This window comes from Polypterus senegalus, chromosome 12, assembly GCF_016835505.1.
Source record: "Polypterus senegalus isolate Bchr_013 chromosome 12, ASM1683550v1, whole genome shotgun sequence".
Taxonomy (NCBI): domain Eukaryota; kingdom Metazoa; phylum Chordata; class Cladistia; order Polypteriformes; family Polypteridae; genus Polypterus; species Polypterus senegalus.
In genome coordinates this window covers 52,473,304-52,490,861 of record NC_053165.1, presented here as the reverse complement: position 1 = coordinate 52,490,861, position 17,558 = coordinate 52,473,304, and the positions used below count along the sequence as shown (strand labels likewise).

The 17,558-nt window shown below is 36.6% G+C and overlaps 1 protein-coding gene across 3 annotated transcripts in view; it reads right to left on the bottom strand.

Moving 5' to 3' along the window:
* Positions 1 to 17,558, bottom strand: part of LOC120540439 (twinfilin-2) — a 44,300-nt gene that overhangs the window by 23,767 nt on the left and 2,975 nt on the right. For all 3 annotated transcript variants that reach the window (XM_039771253.1, XM_039771254.1, XM_039771255.1), the window contains exon 2: positions 3,625 to 3,702. In XM_039771253.1, coding sequence (XP_039627187.1) covers positions 3,625 to 3,702 — 78 coding nt within the window. The remainder of the gene's footprint in view (positions 1 to 3,624; positions 3,703 to 17,558) is intronic.

The following is a 17,558-nucleotide window of genomic DNA, read 5'->3' as shown; positions in this document are numbered from 1 at the left end:
CAAATATTTTCCACTGGGCCTGCACCCCTCATTTGAACTGTTCAGCAACTGCTTTAAGCCTTCTACCTTAAAGTGAAATTTACAATAGAAAAGCATTTAAAGAAGTAGCTTCTGCTTAACTGTGCCCGCTTGCTAACACAATGCAAGAAGCCAGACCTCGGCAAATAAAAAAAAATAAAAAAAACACACAAACAAGGTCAATTATACAGCATTCAGAAAAGTACTCCGACCCTTTCACTTTTTTCACATTTCTTTGTTTTGTAGCCTTATTCTAAAATTGCTTAAAATCATTTCTCATTTAGCAACATTACATTCCCAGAATGAACAGAAAAAAAATAGCATTTCAGAATTTTTGCAAATTTATTAAAGTTAGGAAACTGCTATTGACACAAGTATTCAGACTACTATATAAGGCTTCTCACATTTTGTTAAGCTGCAAAGTGAAAGGGTCTGCATACTTTCTGATTGCACTGCCAGTTGGAGTTCCAACAGCAACTGCACTTAACTTTGCAGGATTTCTGCAGACTATTTTGCAAAATCAAGATTTGTTTTTTCTCTCCTATATTCAGTTCCTCTTGGAATCTATTTTAAAGCACTTTAGAGCTGCTTTTGTGGATGAAAATGTGCTCTAAATAAATGTTGTTGTGGTTGTCTTTGTCATTTGATATTTTGCTACATATTACAAGGATACTGGAATTCTTATTACCAAGTGCTGTTAAACTTAAATTACAATAAAAATTGACAATTTAGTTTCTAGTGAAAACTAGTCTCCATGCACAGTCTCCGAGCTAAGATTGATCAACACAAAGAATGATACTTAAACATGGTTACAGGTATGCTAGAGGACTGTACCAAACATAATTGCAAAAGAATGTTGGTACTTCCTGTCACATCAAAAAAACAGGAATAAATATATTAGTGAATCCTGTTATCTTATTAAGTGCAAGACACCATCTATTAAGAGTGGGATACTTAATAGTTTTGGGGAAAAAAAAAAAATAAGCCAAAGTGTTTGGAAAAACAAGAGGAAACCAATCAGCCCAGGAGTATTATTGAATGTAATGGCATGGGATGGACTGTTGCCACTGTGACTTCTAATTGACAGATATAAAACACTAACAAACAGATGCGCAGGAAATAATTATATTTTAATTACAAAAACAACCTTTTAATTTAATGAAAATTGAATGCAAGTGAAGCAAAGTACAATCTGGTCATGTTTTGTTTACTTTTCCTTTTGTATTATTAATCATTTTAATAAATATGCAATACAATGTGCACAGCATATCAGCATTTAAAGACTGCAAGAGAAAAGAATAAATCACTTGAACTTTTCTGTTTTCTGAGATGAGGATAGAACAATAAAATATATTTTATTATAGCTTAAAAAAATGAGTCAGTGCTTTGTATCCAATATTGAAATGATCAGTAGACAGTTATTCATTTCAAAATAGATTTTAAAGAACAAAAGTACTAGTGTCAAACACGGAAGCTTAAATAAGAATTACTGTATCTATTAAGAAAGATGCCAACATCCTTTGGACATTTTTTTTCTCAAAAGACCAAAATGTTGAAAAACATTAGTCTACTATGTTTAATGTTATTTTAATCTCAATTCAGAAAGTTTAGATCTTTTGAACAGTGAAACAGATTCAATACAATTACATGTTGGTTGGGTTGAAGAACAATTCTAAATTATCACAGTATATTGTATGTGTGTATGTAAGTTAATATGCCCTGTAATTGGGTGGTGCCCCTCTGAGGGTTGGTTTCACCCAATTGTGCCAAGGTAGGCTTCAACACCATTGTCCCTGAATGGGTTAGAAAATAGATTGATGAACTTTAAGGGGCTTGTTATCCAGAGCAAAATTTGGTTAAAGTTTAACTATTGAACAGTCCATCATTGATTCCCAAACTCTTACCTTGAGGGGCACTTAGCTTTGAAGTGAAGCAAAGAACAAAAATGATACTTGTCTCAATGAATACCCAACAAATGTCTATTTAGAACCACAAAGTACTTGCCCTTGTGCTTATGTCTGTGCGTTACAATGTTGTAAACCTATTACCTACGAGAAAGTAGGCATCTGCTGATTTATACACCTTGGGTACAAGTGTCAAATGGGTTACCCAATTGCAAAACAGGTTTTGTCTCCAATTCAAAAACACATTCAAGCTCTATGATATAAAAACAGAAATAAAAGTAAAAGAAATTAAAGTGGTTAATACTTAACCACATGCATCATCTGAAAATCTGACTTCAGTGTTAAACTTCTAGGATGAGAAAAGTTTGTCCAGAAATAACCACAAACAGAATCAAATGTACAATTATGGTTAATGCAATTAAACTGCTAAATAAGGTAATTGTGACACAGAAACACTGTAATACTTTTCAACCAGAGACTACAATGCATCTACTATTTTCCGAAGCACTAACCAACAATGTTATAGCAGGTTTTATTTTTGTATCTGTCTAAATTCTTATTTCTGCAGGCTGAAACTAACTTAAAGTATGTCTAAATCTGTATGGTGTGTGTTGCTCAGAGTTACCAAGTGAAAAAAAAGCTTCCTTTTAAAACATTAAATACTTTCTTTAACAATGAGTAAAGCTATTTTTTGCAAATGTATATTTTCTCATTTCAGCAGGTATACATATAACACACTTTTGGACATAATCAGCTGTAATATGATGTTTAACTACAGGAGCCAACAAAGAAGCCACTATCTGTCTCTTAGTTTAGCTGCAACTTTGCCACAACCTAACAGATCAAAACATTTCAATATTTATTCATCTTGGGTGGGTAATAAACAACATGTAATGAAAACACTACTTTCTAAATGATAGGGGATAATCATCCTATTCCTTTTCAAAAAACACCACACCATACTCTGGGTATTCCTCCAATTTTAATAAAGCTCTTTAAAATTCATAAATCTGTATTGAAATCTAGATAGATCAATTAAACAAAATTATAGCCAACAACATGAACATACCCTTTTTCAAGAAATGCTTATGGTTTTAAAGGAGCAAATACAGATCTGAAAGTTTCAATAAAAAAAGCCCTCTGGGTATTCCTCCAAGCCAAGAAAAATCAGATTTTTCACACACACTGTGAATCATAATCAAAGAGGAAGAGGCCAGCCACCCAGTTAATAGCAAACTAAAGATAAAAAAATCTATTGATTTGAAAACAAAGTGGAAGACAAGTATCTAAATTTCCTCCTTGGGACAAATACACTTTTATCTATCTAAGCACACACACTTTAGAATCAGGAAATGAAAAGCAGACATAAGCTTTTCATGAGTACAGCTCTTAAAATACAATTAACCGGCAAGGAATAAAGATGGCTCTGAAAATTTGTTAAAACATTTATTACTTTTTTTCAGCTCCATGAAATAACTTTAGTGGAACTGCTGGACATTTTAGACACTACTTGTTTCTCCCTGTTTTAATATTATAACTCAAATTCAAGACAAAAAGCTTTATACCAATAGAAGATTTGTGCAGAAACTACTTAAGAGTTTCCAAATAAATACTAGTTGCAGAACACTAGGACACTTAACAAAAATGGCCTAAATTATTAAAACAATGAATAAATAAAAAATAAATAAGGGACACAACTCACCATCTTCAATGACCACTTTAATCAGTCTCACTGATCCATTTCGTGCTTTGGCAAAGAATTCCTTGAGTTCTGGAGTTGCTAGAAGAACCAAAAACATGATGATAAAAATCAAGCAAAAATTCTATTGGTTAAAAAACCCCTCCCCCACCCCAAAATTAAAAAAAATAAAATAAAAATCTTAAGCAATATTTGGCTTCCAAAATTGAAGTTAATACTGCCACAGCTTTAAAATTAACCAAACATTCCAAGTGAAGGTGTGTAAAGAAAAAAAAAAAAAATTTTGAAGGGCGATTACTGCCACAAAGAAAAATTAAAAAACAGAGTTGATTCCTGCTAGCCAGCACTAAATCCTGAATCCTTCTGACGAAGGCAGCCAGAGGTCCAGTTTTAAAACGCAATAGTCACATGTGATCCTGAAAAAGAGAACATGATATATACAGCTGCAATCAGAGCCACCCAAATTTAGCAGTCTGCGTCTTCTCAGATGGAAGGGGGGACGGTGGTTGGGACTCAGGTGATGGAAGATGAAATACAGAAACAATTTATCCCTACTAAGTCACAGAAGCTGCCTAGTTTCTCCCTACCATTAGGATTGGTAACGGTACATGATAATTCACTGCCAACGTAAACAGAAAATTCCAATGAAAAATTTAAACAAAAGAATTTAAAGCCATTAAACCCTAATTGCCTTAAGTGCCTGTAAGATAGAACACACTAGCGTGGGGTAGCATTTTATAGTAATGTCAGCTATTGCATTCTGAAAAAGTCTGCTAGGCGACACACTGAATTACACATAGCTGTCAACAAGGCCAAAGAAAAACTCTCTGTCTAATAGACAGCTCTAAAAATACTACTGGCATCATATGAGGTTTGACAAGATCAATCATCCAGTAGAAATATGGCTTGGTCAGTGTCCACAATCAGGTCACTGGAAAATACCCTTGACAACACTTGCTACCTTGAAGGGTCGTCTGTTTACAAATACCTTTTAAACCATATAAAATGCCAATTTCATCTTCTATTACGAAAATAGTGTAAAATATCTCAATTCTTAAAAATATTACCAAAACCACATCTTTTTTTTAGGGCGTAGTAAATTGTCTGTTCTGCATTAGATCAATAAGAAGTTAATGCCTCGCTTTAAGTAATGTAACTGTCACCAATTATTTATCATGCTACAGAAAATATTTTTTGTCTATTACAGTTAAAAACATAGCAGTAGAGCGTTGTACCGTTTTAGCCATAGATTGATACAGGAGGAAGTAGGGTGAAATGACACCTTTTATTGGCTAACTAAAAAGATTAAAAATGCAAGCTTTCGAGGCAGCTAAGGCCCCTTCATTAGGCAAGGTTTAACAAAGAAACTGAGAAATACTCAAAATGGCTTATATTGGGACAGCAAAGTGATTTTATTCTTTCTTCTTAACAACCTTTTTGTTCAAATGTTAGCAAAATGAATACACCCGAAATGAATTAACCCTGAAAGAAGAGAACAATGAACTAATAAAATGTACAGATAAGATAATAATCACTAGAGAAAGTCCTTTAAGGTTTTTTTTTTTTTTTTTTAAGTGCATAGGCCTCTGATGTAGTCAGTTGGTCAATTAGTCCATTAGTCCACATATCTGCTCATTCAATTAAAAAAATGTATAATTGGTCAGTTTCCTCGCCAGGATTCATTCCTTTCTGGACACAAGCTTTTGCTGGTTATATAATCGTGGATAATGTAATGTTGCATTCACACAGGCACAAATAAGTTTATGAAGGGGGTTGCCCCTAAACATTTACGGGCAATGAAACTTCAGGCACCCGTTGTTAAGAATGATGCAGCCTAAGAGACAGGAACTACTCTTGTTATACAGGTAACTGAGCTGAGGACAGAAAGGTGGCACGAAGGCTCAATAATTAATCAGTTATCAAGGAGTATACTCCAGAGAAGAGCTTGGATTTTGTTTCACCCCACACTTTATTATTTTATGAGTTTCCCTGTCTGTTCCAAAGAAGCTGCATAAAGAAAAAGGAAAAGCAATGTATAGGTATCACATCATTAATATGATCATTAGAGACATATCTAGGCACAAAAAGAACATTAAAAATTAGAACAAGCAGTCACTGTATATAAAAGTAATTTGGCTGGTGTCCAATGAAACTGCCATGTTGTAGCAGACAGAATGTCATTCTCATGCCAAATAAGCCTTGTAAGATACATAGGGGGAATGTGCCCTGTTTGGTGGGTGACCAAGTTTGGCTATAGATCCACTATCGCTCTAAAGCTACCACAAAATCAATCAAATTACATAAAAAGTAGTGGGCCAGCTATGATAATTAAAAATGTAAGTCGCTATTAACTACCACGTGCAATGGACAACTGATACTAAAGTTAAGCCTGATACTTTGCATGTGACAAACACAAAACTTCACTTAGGCCCAAGGGAGAGTCATATGTAGCACTGCCACATGTGGTACTCTAATTATCAGTTTATACTCCTTATTGTATTTATGTAAATATGTGATTGTACAGTTTTGTGCTTATTTTAAAGACAATTAGGAATGATATGCTTTGAAAGAAGGATGGCATAGAATAAAAAATGACCATGACACGAGCCATTTTGTTTTGTGGAAGGGACAGTGGAAATTAGAACTGTACACGCAAAATCCCAAGGAGGGTCTGTTTCTGATGATGGATATTATTTACCAAGTAAAATCAAAAAGAGATGCTGCTCTGAAGTCCTTCACAGAGATCAAATCTGTTAAATTGAAGAGCTTATGGTAAGCAATAATGCAGCTTTGAATTGAATCATTGGTGGTGTATATGTAACATATTTTATTTTGGAGGGAAGGGAGTGTTGCAATGTGGTCATCTTTTTAATTGTCCAACTGATAATATCTACCAGTATACTTGTTTGTCTCAAACTGACTGCTGTGTGACCTGGGATTTGCATTTTGTATGAGAAAATCCTCAGAAAATTCTGTGATGGACTAGAGCTGTCTGGAGACTGATCCTGCATTGTGCCCTATGCTTGAGATATAGGCTCCCATCCCCCTGCAAGCATGTAAGTCAAAAATAGAACATTTTGACCAAGCTGTAAAGAAATTATATGTCATGGGCAACTCTAATAATGATGTGATGCCAACTTGGGGGAAGTTGAACCTGCCACAAAAGTCCAGTTAGATACAAAAAAAGACAATAAAAACTTTAGGAGTAATCTGTATATCATCACTACTCTTTCACAGTTTAGTTCAACCGGTAAAAAACAATTCAATTGACTTTACTTGTGAGTCATTCCATGTCAAATCAACCAATGGCCCATGCATTTCGGACTCAAAAAATTCTGGAAAAATGACCAGGTGTGCCCATGTTGATCAGGAGACCCTCTGTAAAACGTTTTTGATATAAGATCAATACTTTCCAAGATACAGCCAGTTTACTGAGGAGAATTGAGTGTGAATTTTATCAAATTTCATAAGTCCATAGCTCAAGAACTAAACCACCGAGCAGGCTCAGACTTTGCACGTACAGTACAGGCCAACAGTTTGGACACACCTCCTCATTCAATGTGTTTTCTTTATTTTCATGACCATTTACATTGGTAGATTCTCACTGAAGGCATCAAAACTATGAATGAACACATGTGGAGTTATGTACTTAACAAAAAAAAGGTGAAATAACTGAAAACATGTTTTATATTCTAGTTTCTTCAAAATAGCCACCCTTTACTCTGATTACTGCTTTGCACACTCTTGGCATTCTCTCGATGAGCTTCAACAGGTAGTCAGTCACCTGTTATATTTATTTAATGTAGGTTTTTGGCTTAGATATGTTTAGGCCTCAGAAACACTTATTTGTAACCAACATACATGTACTCTCTCATGCTGCTGAATAGAGAATGCGATTCCATGGCCAAATGAGTACTTGGTACTTGAGAATGCCATGATTACATCCCTACAGAAAATGACAAACTCAAAGTCAGCCAGGTGTCTGGTGAGGACAGTCAATTGACTGTCCGAATATTCCCTGCCCTCTCTCACGATCACACTCCTGATGGATCAGTTAGGTCCCTCACATTAGACCAATGTTGTATTGGAGGCTATGTTGGGTGCATGTATGATGAAAAATGTTTGATTGATGCAATTTGTGACAAGAGTTGAGCGGAATCAGATATCCCAATATGTTTCATGCATCCAAAATATCTTACAGAGTCTTTCAATTGGCCACCTAGAGACAATATTTGTTAGATGCCATTACAGTGTGTCATTGCACTACTTATTTCACCTACAATGGAAAGGGGGGTGGGGGGTATGAGGGCTACAGTACAATCTTGATCTCAAAGACACTCTGCCCTTCGATTGAAACAAAAATGAAATGGGTCACATTCCTGCTGCTGTAATACCAAGATGTTAACATTTCATAATAACTAGTGCTGCATTTAATGATAAGTCAAGCAGCTGTTGTTCATGTGTTGTGCTCAATGTGCCTTTGCCGATTTTTTTTACATTAATCAAATATCCAACGCTGTGATGAAGAGCTTGATGATTATCATTACTGACAAATGGGGAATTTAACATATATCTAGAATGTAAAATAAAAATGAAAGATCTGCATAAGAAAAAGTAAGACTTGTCTTTTTTTTAAAGAAGGGACGATGTAGGATACAGAAAAAACAATTTTAAAATGTCTGGACATTCCCACAGTGCATTAAGCCAGTCTGAAAATTAGACCCAGCATGATTGTTTTCACATTTGAGAGGTCAGCTGGTCAAACTCTGATGCAGTTTCGTGTTTGTTTATAACCTTTTGAAAAGCCCTGTGTAGGTGTCTAAAACATGGAACAAATTTCTGCAGGCTGTATCAGTTAGATGTATGTGTTCTGAAAACCTAAACACAGCAAAGTCAAAAGACACAAACTATTTTTTTCCCCCATTTTTGAACTCCTGCTCTTACCAAATGACATCTTCTGGTACAAACATTTTGATTTTGTTACAAACTATACTTGGGGGTTGGTGGCAGAATTGGCACTCCAGTAACCATAAAAAATCTCACACTGGTTCCATTCCATCTGAACTTTGAGATTAGAATGCGTGGGATTTCTGGAAAAACTGGTTGATTTGACATGGAATGACCCTTGTGTTTTCATATATGTGATGTAGGTATATTTGGTTTTATTACAAATACTGCAGATTAATACATACAATTCTAAACTAAATGTTTGACAGAAAACAGTAAACAAGCCGATATTTGAACACATCAGGTTTCCATTACGAACTACAAAATTACTTCTGGAAATTAGTATATTAATAATGTTAACTCAAAATATGCAATTTTGTCATAGTCTCGAGGCCAATCTCTCTGTTTCATATGGAGCATACTGAAAAGGAATCTTGTCAAGTTACTCACCACACATTTAGGTGCGTTTTTTTTTTTTGTCTTCCAAGCAGAAACAGACTCAGAGCAGCAATTTCCAGGAGAGGAACAGATAATGCTGTGGCATAAGTAAGAAGAAGTAAGAGCCACAGCCTTTTTAGCACACAATAAGAACCACACACAAAACAGTCCAACAGAGTGGTGGTAATGTCATTATTTAGAAAATGTTTCATTTTATCACACCCTTGATGACCTTTCATTAAAAGAAACCATGCTAAGACACCCGACTCTGCAATACTGTGAGACAGCTTTTGAATTTATGACGGGGATCAAACAAAACTAAAGTAAAGGCACAGCAGGAACTGTGTCTTTTATGGTGAATAATGACTGGCACACAAATGTCAGAATTGTTCCTATAAACTTTTCACCTGATCTGGAACATTTAATGATCAAGAGTCATCCATTTTACCTCCCATGGGAGTTCTCCATTTTTTGGTTTCTATATACAATTTATACAAAAAAATTCCAGAATATAAGTGTTTACACCTGGTGAGATTATTTATTGTTGCTGGGCACTTCAAGCTGTCAGTACGTCTGCTGACAGCTTTTATGAGCCGAGATCGAAGCTTGAAAAACTGGCACACTGCTGGACCAAGGAAACAGAGAAAAAGCTGAAAAGAGAAACTCCTTATCAGATTTATATAATTCATCATAAAAGGAATCATCAAAAAATGTGTGGACAACTGTGTGCCAATGAAAAAAAACCTGTATCATTCCTAATAACACACCATGGGTCACCAGTGACATTAGGAATATACTGAAGACAGGCAGAAATGCACAAGCTCCAGAAAAAAATCAAAATGGCTAAAAAAAAACACTAACGGTGTAAACTAGAGACAGAATTTAACAGTTGATATGATTTATGCAAACTTTGGCAGGGTTTAGATTTGCATGCAGACTATAAAGTAAAATCTATTCTGCTCTCAGGCACTCTTTCTCATCTTGATTTACTTAACGCTTTCTATGCCCACTTTGATCCTGATAACAAGCCATTCACAATTGGATTACCTGCAGCACTGCACTATCCATACTTCGTGGTTTCTGTACAAGACAAAAGGATCTTTAAACAAGTTCATTTTTATAGGACACCTGGTCCAGATGGATTTCAGATCATATATGAAAAATCTGTAGCAGCTTAGCCTGCATCTTCAGTGACATCTTTAATATATTGCGGACAGGATCTGTGGGCCCTCTCTGCTTGAAAGGACCACAGTTATGCCTGTGCCAAACAAAACAAAAGTGTATTGTGAATTACTACAGACTAATACTGGTACACATTAAATAGGGTACTCCATACAGTAATTATCATCTCCAGTCTACAGATTGCCAAAACTGGTCTACATTCCTTGAAATCCATAACACATCGACAATATTTTTGGTCATAAAAACTGCAATGCCAGGGTCCTGTTTCCATTGTAGTACATATGTAGTTTGGCAGCATCACACTCTCCATGCTGACTCAAAACAAAGGCACTCCACAGGGTAGTGTGCTAAGCACCCTTCTGCATGCCTTGTTTGTCTATGACTGGTTGGTCAGCCACAGCTCCAACTCCATCACAAAATTTACTGAGGATGGGACCATTGTAGGCCTGATCACCAAATAGGGCACCACAGCATAGAGAGAAGTGGTTTGCCTGCTGACAAAGTGGTGTCAGGGCTACAATCTGACCCTCAATGTCAGCAAAATTACAGATTTGGTCAGACTTTAGGAAGCAGAAAGACCACATTGCCATCTGCAACGGGAGAATACACAGAGGGTGAGGAGCTTTAAATTTCTTACAGTGACCTTCACCATTGAACTGAATTTGATTTCTAAGTGGCATTATGTGCTTGATGAGTATTTGTGCTGGCAGCTTGACTCTTTTGGTAAGAATCAAAATAAGTGAGGTTTAGACTGAATTACCAGTTTATTATTTACATCCACCACTTTTACACAAAAGTGAATTTCAATACATCTAACGTTACGCGATAGCAGGGTGTGGTATTAATCAGGCAACAGAACATTTCTAGCATTAAGCATTGAAATGAGCAAAATGAGTGACCTTAATGAAACCAAACAGGACATGGTAGTTCGGTCTAGGCATGTCAGCTTTAGCATCTTCAAATAGCTGTCATCATAGGGAACAAGCACTTCAAAGGAGTACTAAAAAATGCTATAATTAGCAAAAAAAAAAAAACTACCAAAAATTGGTGACTTTCTGGACAAAAATGTCTGACTCCTCAAAGGAGATTGGTAATAATTGTACAAACAAAGGGGTCACAGCCAAGCAAATCTCAACCTTCAATTCAACACTGGTGTACAGAATGTCATCTCACAATACAACCATTTACTGGTCTTCGTCTCAAATGGGCTACAACACTCAAAGGCTATGTTGGGTGCCAATCTCCAATGGGTTCAAAAGGCATCAAAAGACCACTAACAATAGACAAATTTTGCTGAGTCAGATGAATCAAGGATCCTCCAGCATCACACAAAAGGAATTAGCAGCATTTAGCATAAGCGACATGTGTCAATGGAACCATACTGTTTGGTATTAATAGTACAGGTGCATAGTGGCAGTGTAATGGTATGAGGAATGATGTTTTGATGCATATTAGAGTCCCTTATGCCCATGAAGAACGTCTGAATGGCAAAGTGTGTCTGAACATAATTGCTGACCAAGTTTATCCCTTCACAGCTACAGTTTAACCACTCCAATCAAGACATACAGCATAATAAGAGCAAATAAAAGTTCTATCTATCGGCCATGCATCATGTAATTAGGCAAGAATTACCAACAACTGGTTCCAGGAACATGACTGAGCTTTCATTGCTTAAATGGCCTGCACAGTCCCCAGATCTCAACCTTACTGATTATCTTTGGGACGAGACAGAAAGGACTGTTCGTAGCAAGACTGTGTAGTCATCCAAATTACAGCAATTGTGAAACGCAATCATTTCTCAACCATCAAGGTATATTGTGCAGGTAATCACTATCAAGCTGTTATCTTGTCTGGCTGTGTTCAGTACACTGACACTAATCATCCTCTTAACTGGGTGGATTTGTATAGGAATATAAGGGGCATTTCATGCTTTTTGCCAGTGGTTGTTAGAGAATTTGAAAATGTTTAAAAATTATTCCATTATTACTACAGACATTCATTACTTAAATAGCTAGTTTGAATTATTCTACATTAACTTTGGAATTATAACTAAAACTAACAACTGCATAAAAACAAATCTATATATGTTCAAATGACAATTTTTTTTATTCTAATTGCAGTAGCTTAAAATTGTGTAATTCTTTTAAAATGCTTAACAAGGGCACGGAGACAAAAATACATGATTATCAGTAACGCAACAATAATGCTAACTTGTTTTTTCTGTATTAACCTAAGTATGCACGCTCAGGGATAATAATATTTCTCATCACATGAGAAGCTGTATGGTATTAATATAAACAGCGAATTGCACATGCTACTCTAAACTAAATTAGCTGTTCCCAGGTTAGTTAATAAGGCAACAACCACAGAATGCATATTCATTTTACAACTCCTATCATACAAAAAAAAGTTTCCAAAGACTAGGTGCACATGGTTTGAGGTAAACAGACATTGAATTCCTTCTGTTCTTGTGCTTTATTTAGTTATTTACTACTCAGAAACAAACACAAATATGATGAAAGAGAACAATCTAACTTAGGCAAACATGTCAGATATAAAAATAAGTTATACCTTTAGTCTCTCCAACAAGATGTTATGACACTGTGGTAAACATGTAACATGTATACTTTTAAAAACAGTAAAGAATGTAGCCAAGTTCCTGCAGATAGACCAGACACAGCACAGATATGAATGTTGTGCAATACTGTGCAGGCCATTACTTGCAGTATTATGCCTGCCTTTTAATTCACTGCAACCAAGGCAAATGGAGGTTAAAGAACAAATCGCCACAGAGCGACTATAGGAGCTGCTGCAATTCCACATGTCAAAGCTCAGACAATGTCCGCTTGGGCTCCAATTTTTTTCCAGTGTTTGCATTAGATTTCCTGGGACCTTAAGCTTTCCTCCCAACTGCTAAACAAGTGTGCGTTCAATTGTTTGGAGACTCTAAATTAACCTTTTATCAGAGAGCATTTCTATGTGTATGAGCATTATGACACTGTGTAGTGTTCATGGGTGTAAGGAGTGGGGTGCAGCCACTGCCAGACAACACAAAATCTGGAGCTTGTGATTAATAATGTTGCAAAGAAGATTCAAAATTATTCAAAGGTAATTTAAAACTAATACACACAGATATTGATTAATATAGGGAAATAAACTATTTTTGTAATGATGTACAAATGAATCAAAAACTCTTCATTGCCTCGTGACTTCAGAGCATTAAAGCAGAGCTGCCAAAATATTCTAAACCTGAAAAAATAAAACAACTTAATCCACTTCTAGGCCTCTGGGTCCACAGTATACTTTGGCAACATTAGGTGTAAGGGAAGAACATACTTAGGACACATATAATGGTAGTTTACACACACACAATACTGTATACACGTTTTTATGAATATGCACACATTATACTGTATATATGTTCATACACATATATAAACAGATTATCAAAACCTCAGATAAAATGCCTTTCTCACACTCACAGAATGCAGTGGCAGGCTGGGTATCTGCATACCATTCTGAAGTATGCTAAATCACCTGTACTTGCTTGCTATAGCGAAAGGAGTGTCCATGAAGCAATTTCAAGAAAATGTTCAACATTGCTCCTGCACATGTAATGTTTTACAATTACTCTTATTCTCCGATTCTGGAAAAACTAACATATAGACAGTGCCAATGTTTAGACAACACACACCCGTTCATTAACACACCAGTCAACTGCTCTAAGTGGCTATGCAGAAATGCTCAAGAGCTTTAGTTGTCATACATTTGAATGGGCAGAACATGTAATCAATGAGACTTTTGACCCTTGATGCTAAACATGGTGGTTTCATCATCTCAGAAAAAGCTGCCCTCCAGGGGCTTTTAAACATTACACACAGCAGAGAATGGCCAGATCTGTTGGAGACAATAAAAAAGCAACAGGAACTCAAATAAACAACGCTTCACAATAGTAGTGCACAGGAAGACATCTCTAAATGCAAAGTGTCAGACCCTGAAGTGGCTGGGCTACATAAGTGGGCTTACGCCAGGTTCTGCATTTAACAGCTAAGAGCAGAAACACAGGGCTGTAGCACTAAGCAAGCACAACCTTCAGATCTCAATCCAACAGAACACCTTAGGGACAAGGTGGAACAGAAGAATCACAGTATAAATATACAGCTGAAAAATCTGTAGGAACTCCATTATACCATTGGGTCAGTATGGACCAAACTCCCAAAGAAATGTCTGCAGTAAATTGTTGAATCCATGTCTCAAAGGATGCAGGCTGCTGTGAAGGCAAAAAAGGTCCTAACCCACACTAGACAGGTAATAAGGTAGAAGGCAGAGTGCACATACAGTGCATCTGGAAAGTATTCACAGCGCATCACTTTTTCCACATTTTGTTATGTTACAGCCTTATTCCAAAAAAAAGTTTACTTGAGGTTTTTGCAAATGTATTAAAAATAAAAAAAAACTGAGAAATCACATGTACGTAAGTATTCACAGCCTTTGCTCAATACTTTGTTGATGCACCTTTGGCAGCAATTACAGCCTCAATACTTTTTGAATATGATGCCACAAGCTTGGCACACCTATCCTTGGCCAGTTTCGCTCAGTCCTCTTTGCAGCACCTCTCAAGCTCCATCAGGTTGGATGGGAAGCGTCGGTGCACAGCCATTTTATGATCTCTCCAGAGATGTTCAATCGGATTCAAGTCTGGGCTCTGGCAGGGCCACTCAACGACATTCACAGAGTTGTCCTGAGGCCACTCCTTTGATATGTTGGCTGTGTGCTTGGGGTCGTTGTCCTGCTGAAAGATGAACCGTCGCCCCAGTCTGAGGTCAAGAGCGCTCTGGAGCAGGTTTTCATCCAGTATGTCTCTGTACATTGCTGCAGTCATCTTTCTCTTTATCCCGACTAGTCTCCCAGTTCCTGCCGCTGAAAAAGATCCCCACAGCATGATGCTGCCACCACCATGCTTCACTGTAGGGATGGTATTGGCCTGGTGAAGTGCGTGCCTGGTTTCCTCCAAATGTGACGCCTGGCATTCACACCAAAGAGTTCAATCTTTGTCTCATCAGACCAGAGAATTTTGTTTCTCATGGTCTGAGAGTCCTTCAGGTGCCTTTTGGCAAACTCCAGGCGGGCTCCCATGTGCCTTTTACTAAGGAGTGGCTTCCGTCTGGCCACTCTGCCATACAGGCCTGATTGGTGGATTGCTGCAGAGATGGTTGTCTTTTTGGAAGGTTCTCCTCTCTCCACAGAGGACCTCTGGAGCTCAGACAGAGTGACCATCAGGTTCTTGGTCACCTCCCTGACTAAGGTCCTTCTCCCACGATCGCTCAGTTTAGATGGTTGGCTAGATCTAGGAAGAGTCCTGGTGGTTTCGAACTTTTTCCACTTATGGATGATGGAGGCCACTGTGCTCATTGGGACCTTTAAAGCAGCAGAAATTTTTCTGTAACCTTCCCCTGATTTGTGCCTCAAGACAATCCTGTCTCGGAGGTCTACAGACAATTCCTTTGACTTCATGCTTGGTTTGTGCTCTGACATGAACTGTCAACTGTGGGACCTTCTATAGACAGGTGTGTGCCTTTCCAAATCATGTCCAATCAACTGAATTTACCACAGGTGGACTCCAATTAAGCTGCAGAAACATCTCAAGGATGATCAGGGGAAACAGGATGCACCTGAGCTCAATTTTGAGCTTCATGGCAAAGGTTGTGAATACTTATGTACATGTGCTTTCTCAGTTTTTTTATTTTTAATAAATTTGCAAAAATCTCAAATAAACATTTTTCACGTTATCATTATGGAGTGTTGTGTGTAGAATTCTGAGGAAAAAATGAATTTAATCCATTTTGGAATAAGGCTGTAACATAACAAAATGTGGAAAAAGTGATGCGCTGTGAATACTTTCCGGATGCACTGTATTTATAAAATAGAGATTACACGTTTGTTTCAATTATTGGCTTGTTAAGTACTGGTGGTGGTGGTAGTAGTGTCTGCTTTGGGGAAAAGGCAAGTCCTTTGATCTCCTATTAAAATTTACGATTTCAAATTCAGGTTCAAAAATAAAAAACAGTCAATTTTTGTTTATGCAGTCTTAAAGTACACTTAATCTTTTTTTCATTTTTTTTTTCTTTGACTAATCTGTGGGAAACCTGGCATTGTATAATATGTACATGACTTAATATGCAGTGCAGCATGTAATTAATCCAGATTTTGCTTTAATGTATACTTGCAAATGATGTCCTTGGTTACCTAAAAATGTAATAATATCATTAGTTCTCTTTCCGTTGGCAGCATATCTTCCTGCATCTTCTGTATGCCTTATAGTGCTAGATTAAGCTCCAGTTCTCTGCTATTGTGTAATGGAAAGGCTGCTTGACAAACATGGATGGAAAGAATTGACAAACTTCAGAGTCACATATTAATTTTTAAGATGCCGGATATCAATTCCTGGAATATATTACTATATTATAAAACAAGAAGTCAGAATTTATTTATGGGAAGTCAACATGAAGTCAACAAATCAACTGCATAGGCATCTCATGACTCCAAAATTCAGACTGCACACATTCTTTCTTTATCCTGGTGGGTACTTCTTAGTATTTTACCTTCCGAAGACAACCAATCGTGTACAGGTTAGGAAGAATGGCAGTTCTACAATGATCCAATGGTGGACATATGGTGGACATATGCAATAATACACAGTAATGAACCGTTGTTCTGTCCAAATTTGTTTGACTTCGCACACCAAATGCATTCAGTATTGACACTAGCCCTTAAAGACCCGGTATGGGAGGAAGACGTTTTGGAAAACAAAATAATAAATGGACTTTGAAAGCCATTTTTTGTTTTAATTCACTCTTCATGGGCTAAGCAAGTTATGAAAAATTGCTGCATAGTTGCCAACTGTGGTATTATTAAATGACAACAAAAGACTGTTTAAAATCTCAGGACTTTTTACAAACCACTGCAGGTGCCACTGTACTAAATCACACACTTAATTTCAATTTCTGCTTTCATTTTCATATTTATGCTTAATGTAATAATTAATTACAATGGACTAGATTCAAATTGCACATATAACTAAAAGGAATTTGGCGAAAACTCAAATTACTGCCAGCCACAACTGCATCCACAATTATTATTCAAGGATTTATTTAATTTCACATCCTCTACTAAGCATACCTGAATAAATCTGTTTACAATGCGTCTAAGCTTGAATCATGTTTACATAAATGCTGCTGGCTCCACTAAAAATACTAGCTTTCAAATGTAGCTACTGCATATCAAAAGGAGTATCAAGAACTGATGAACTATTATGGTTATATTGTTGTATTTTCTTTCCCGTTAAAAACTCAAAAAAAAAATCATTTTAC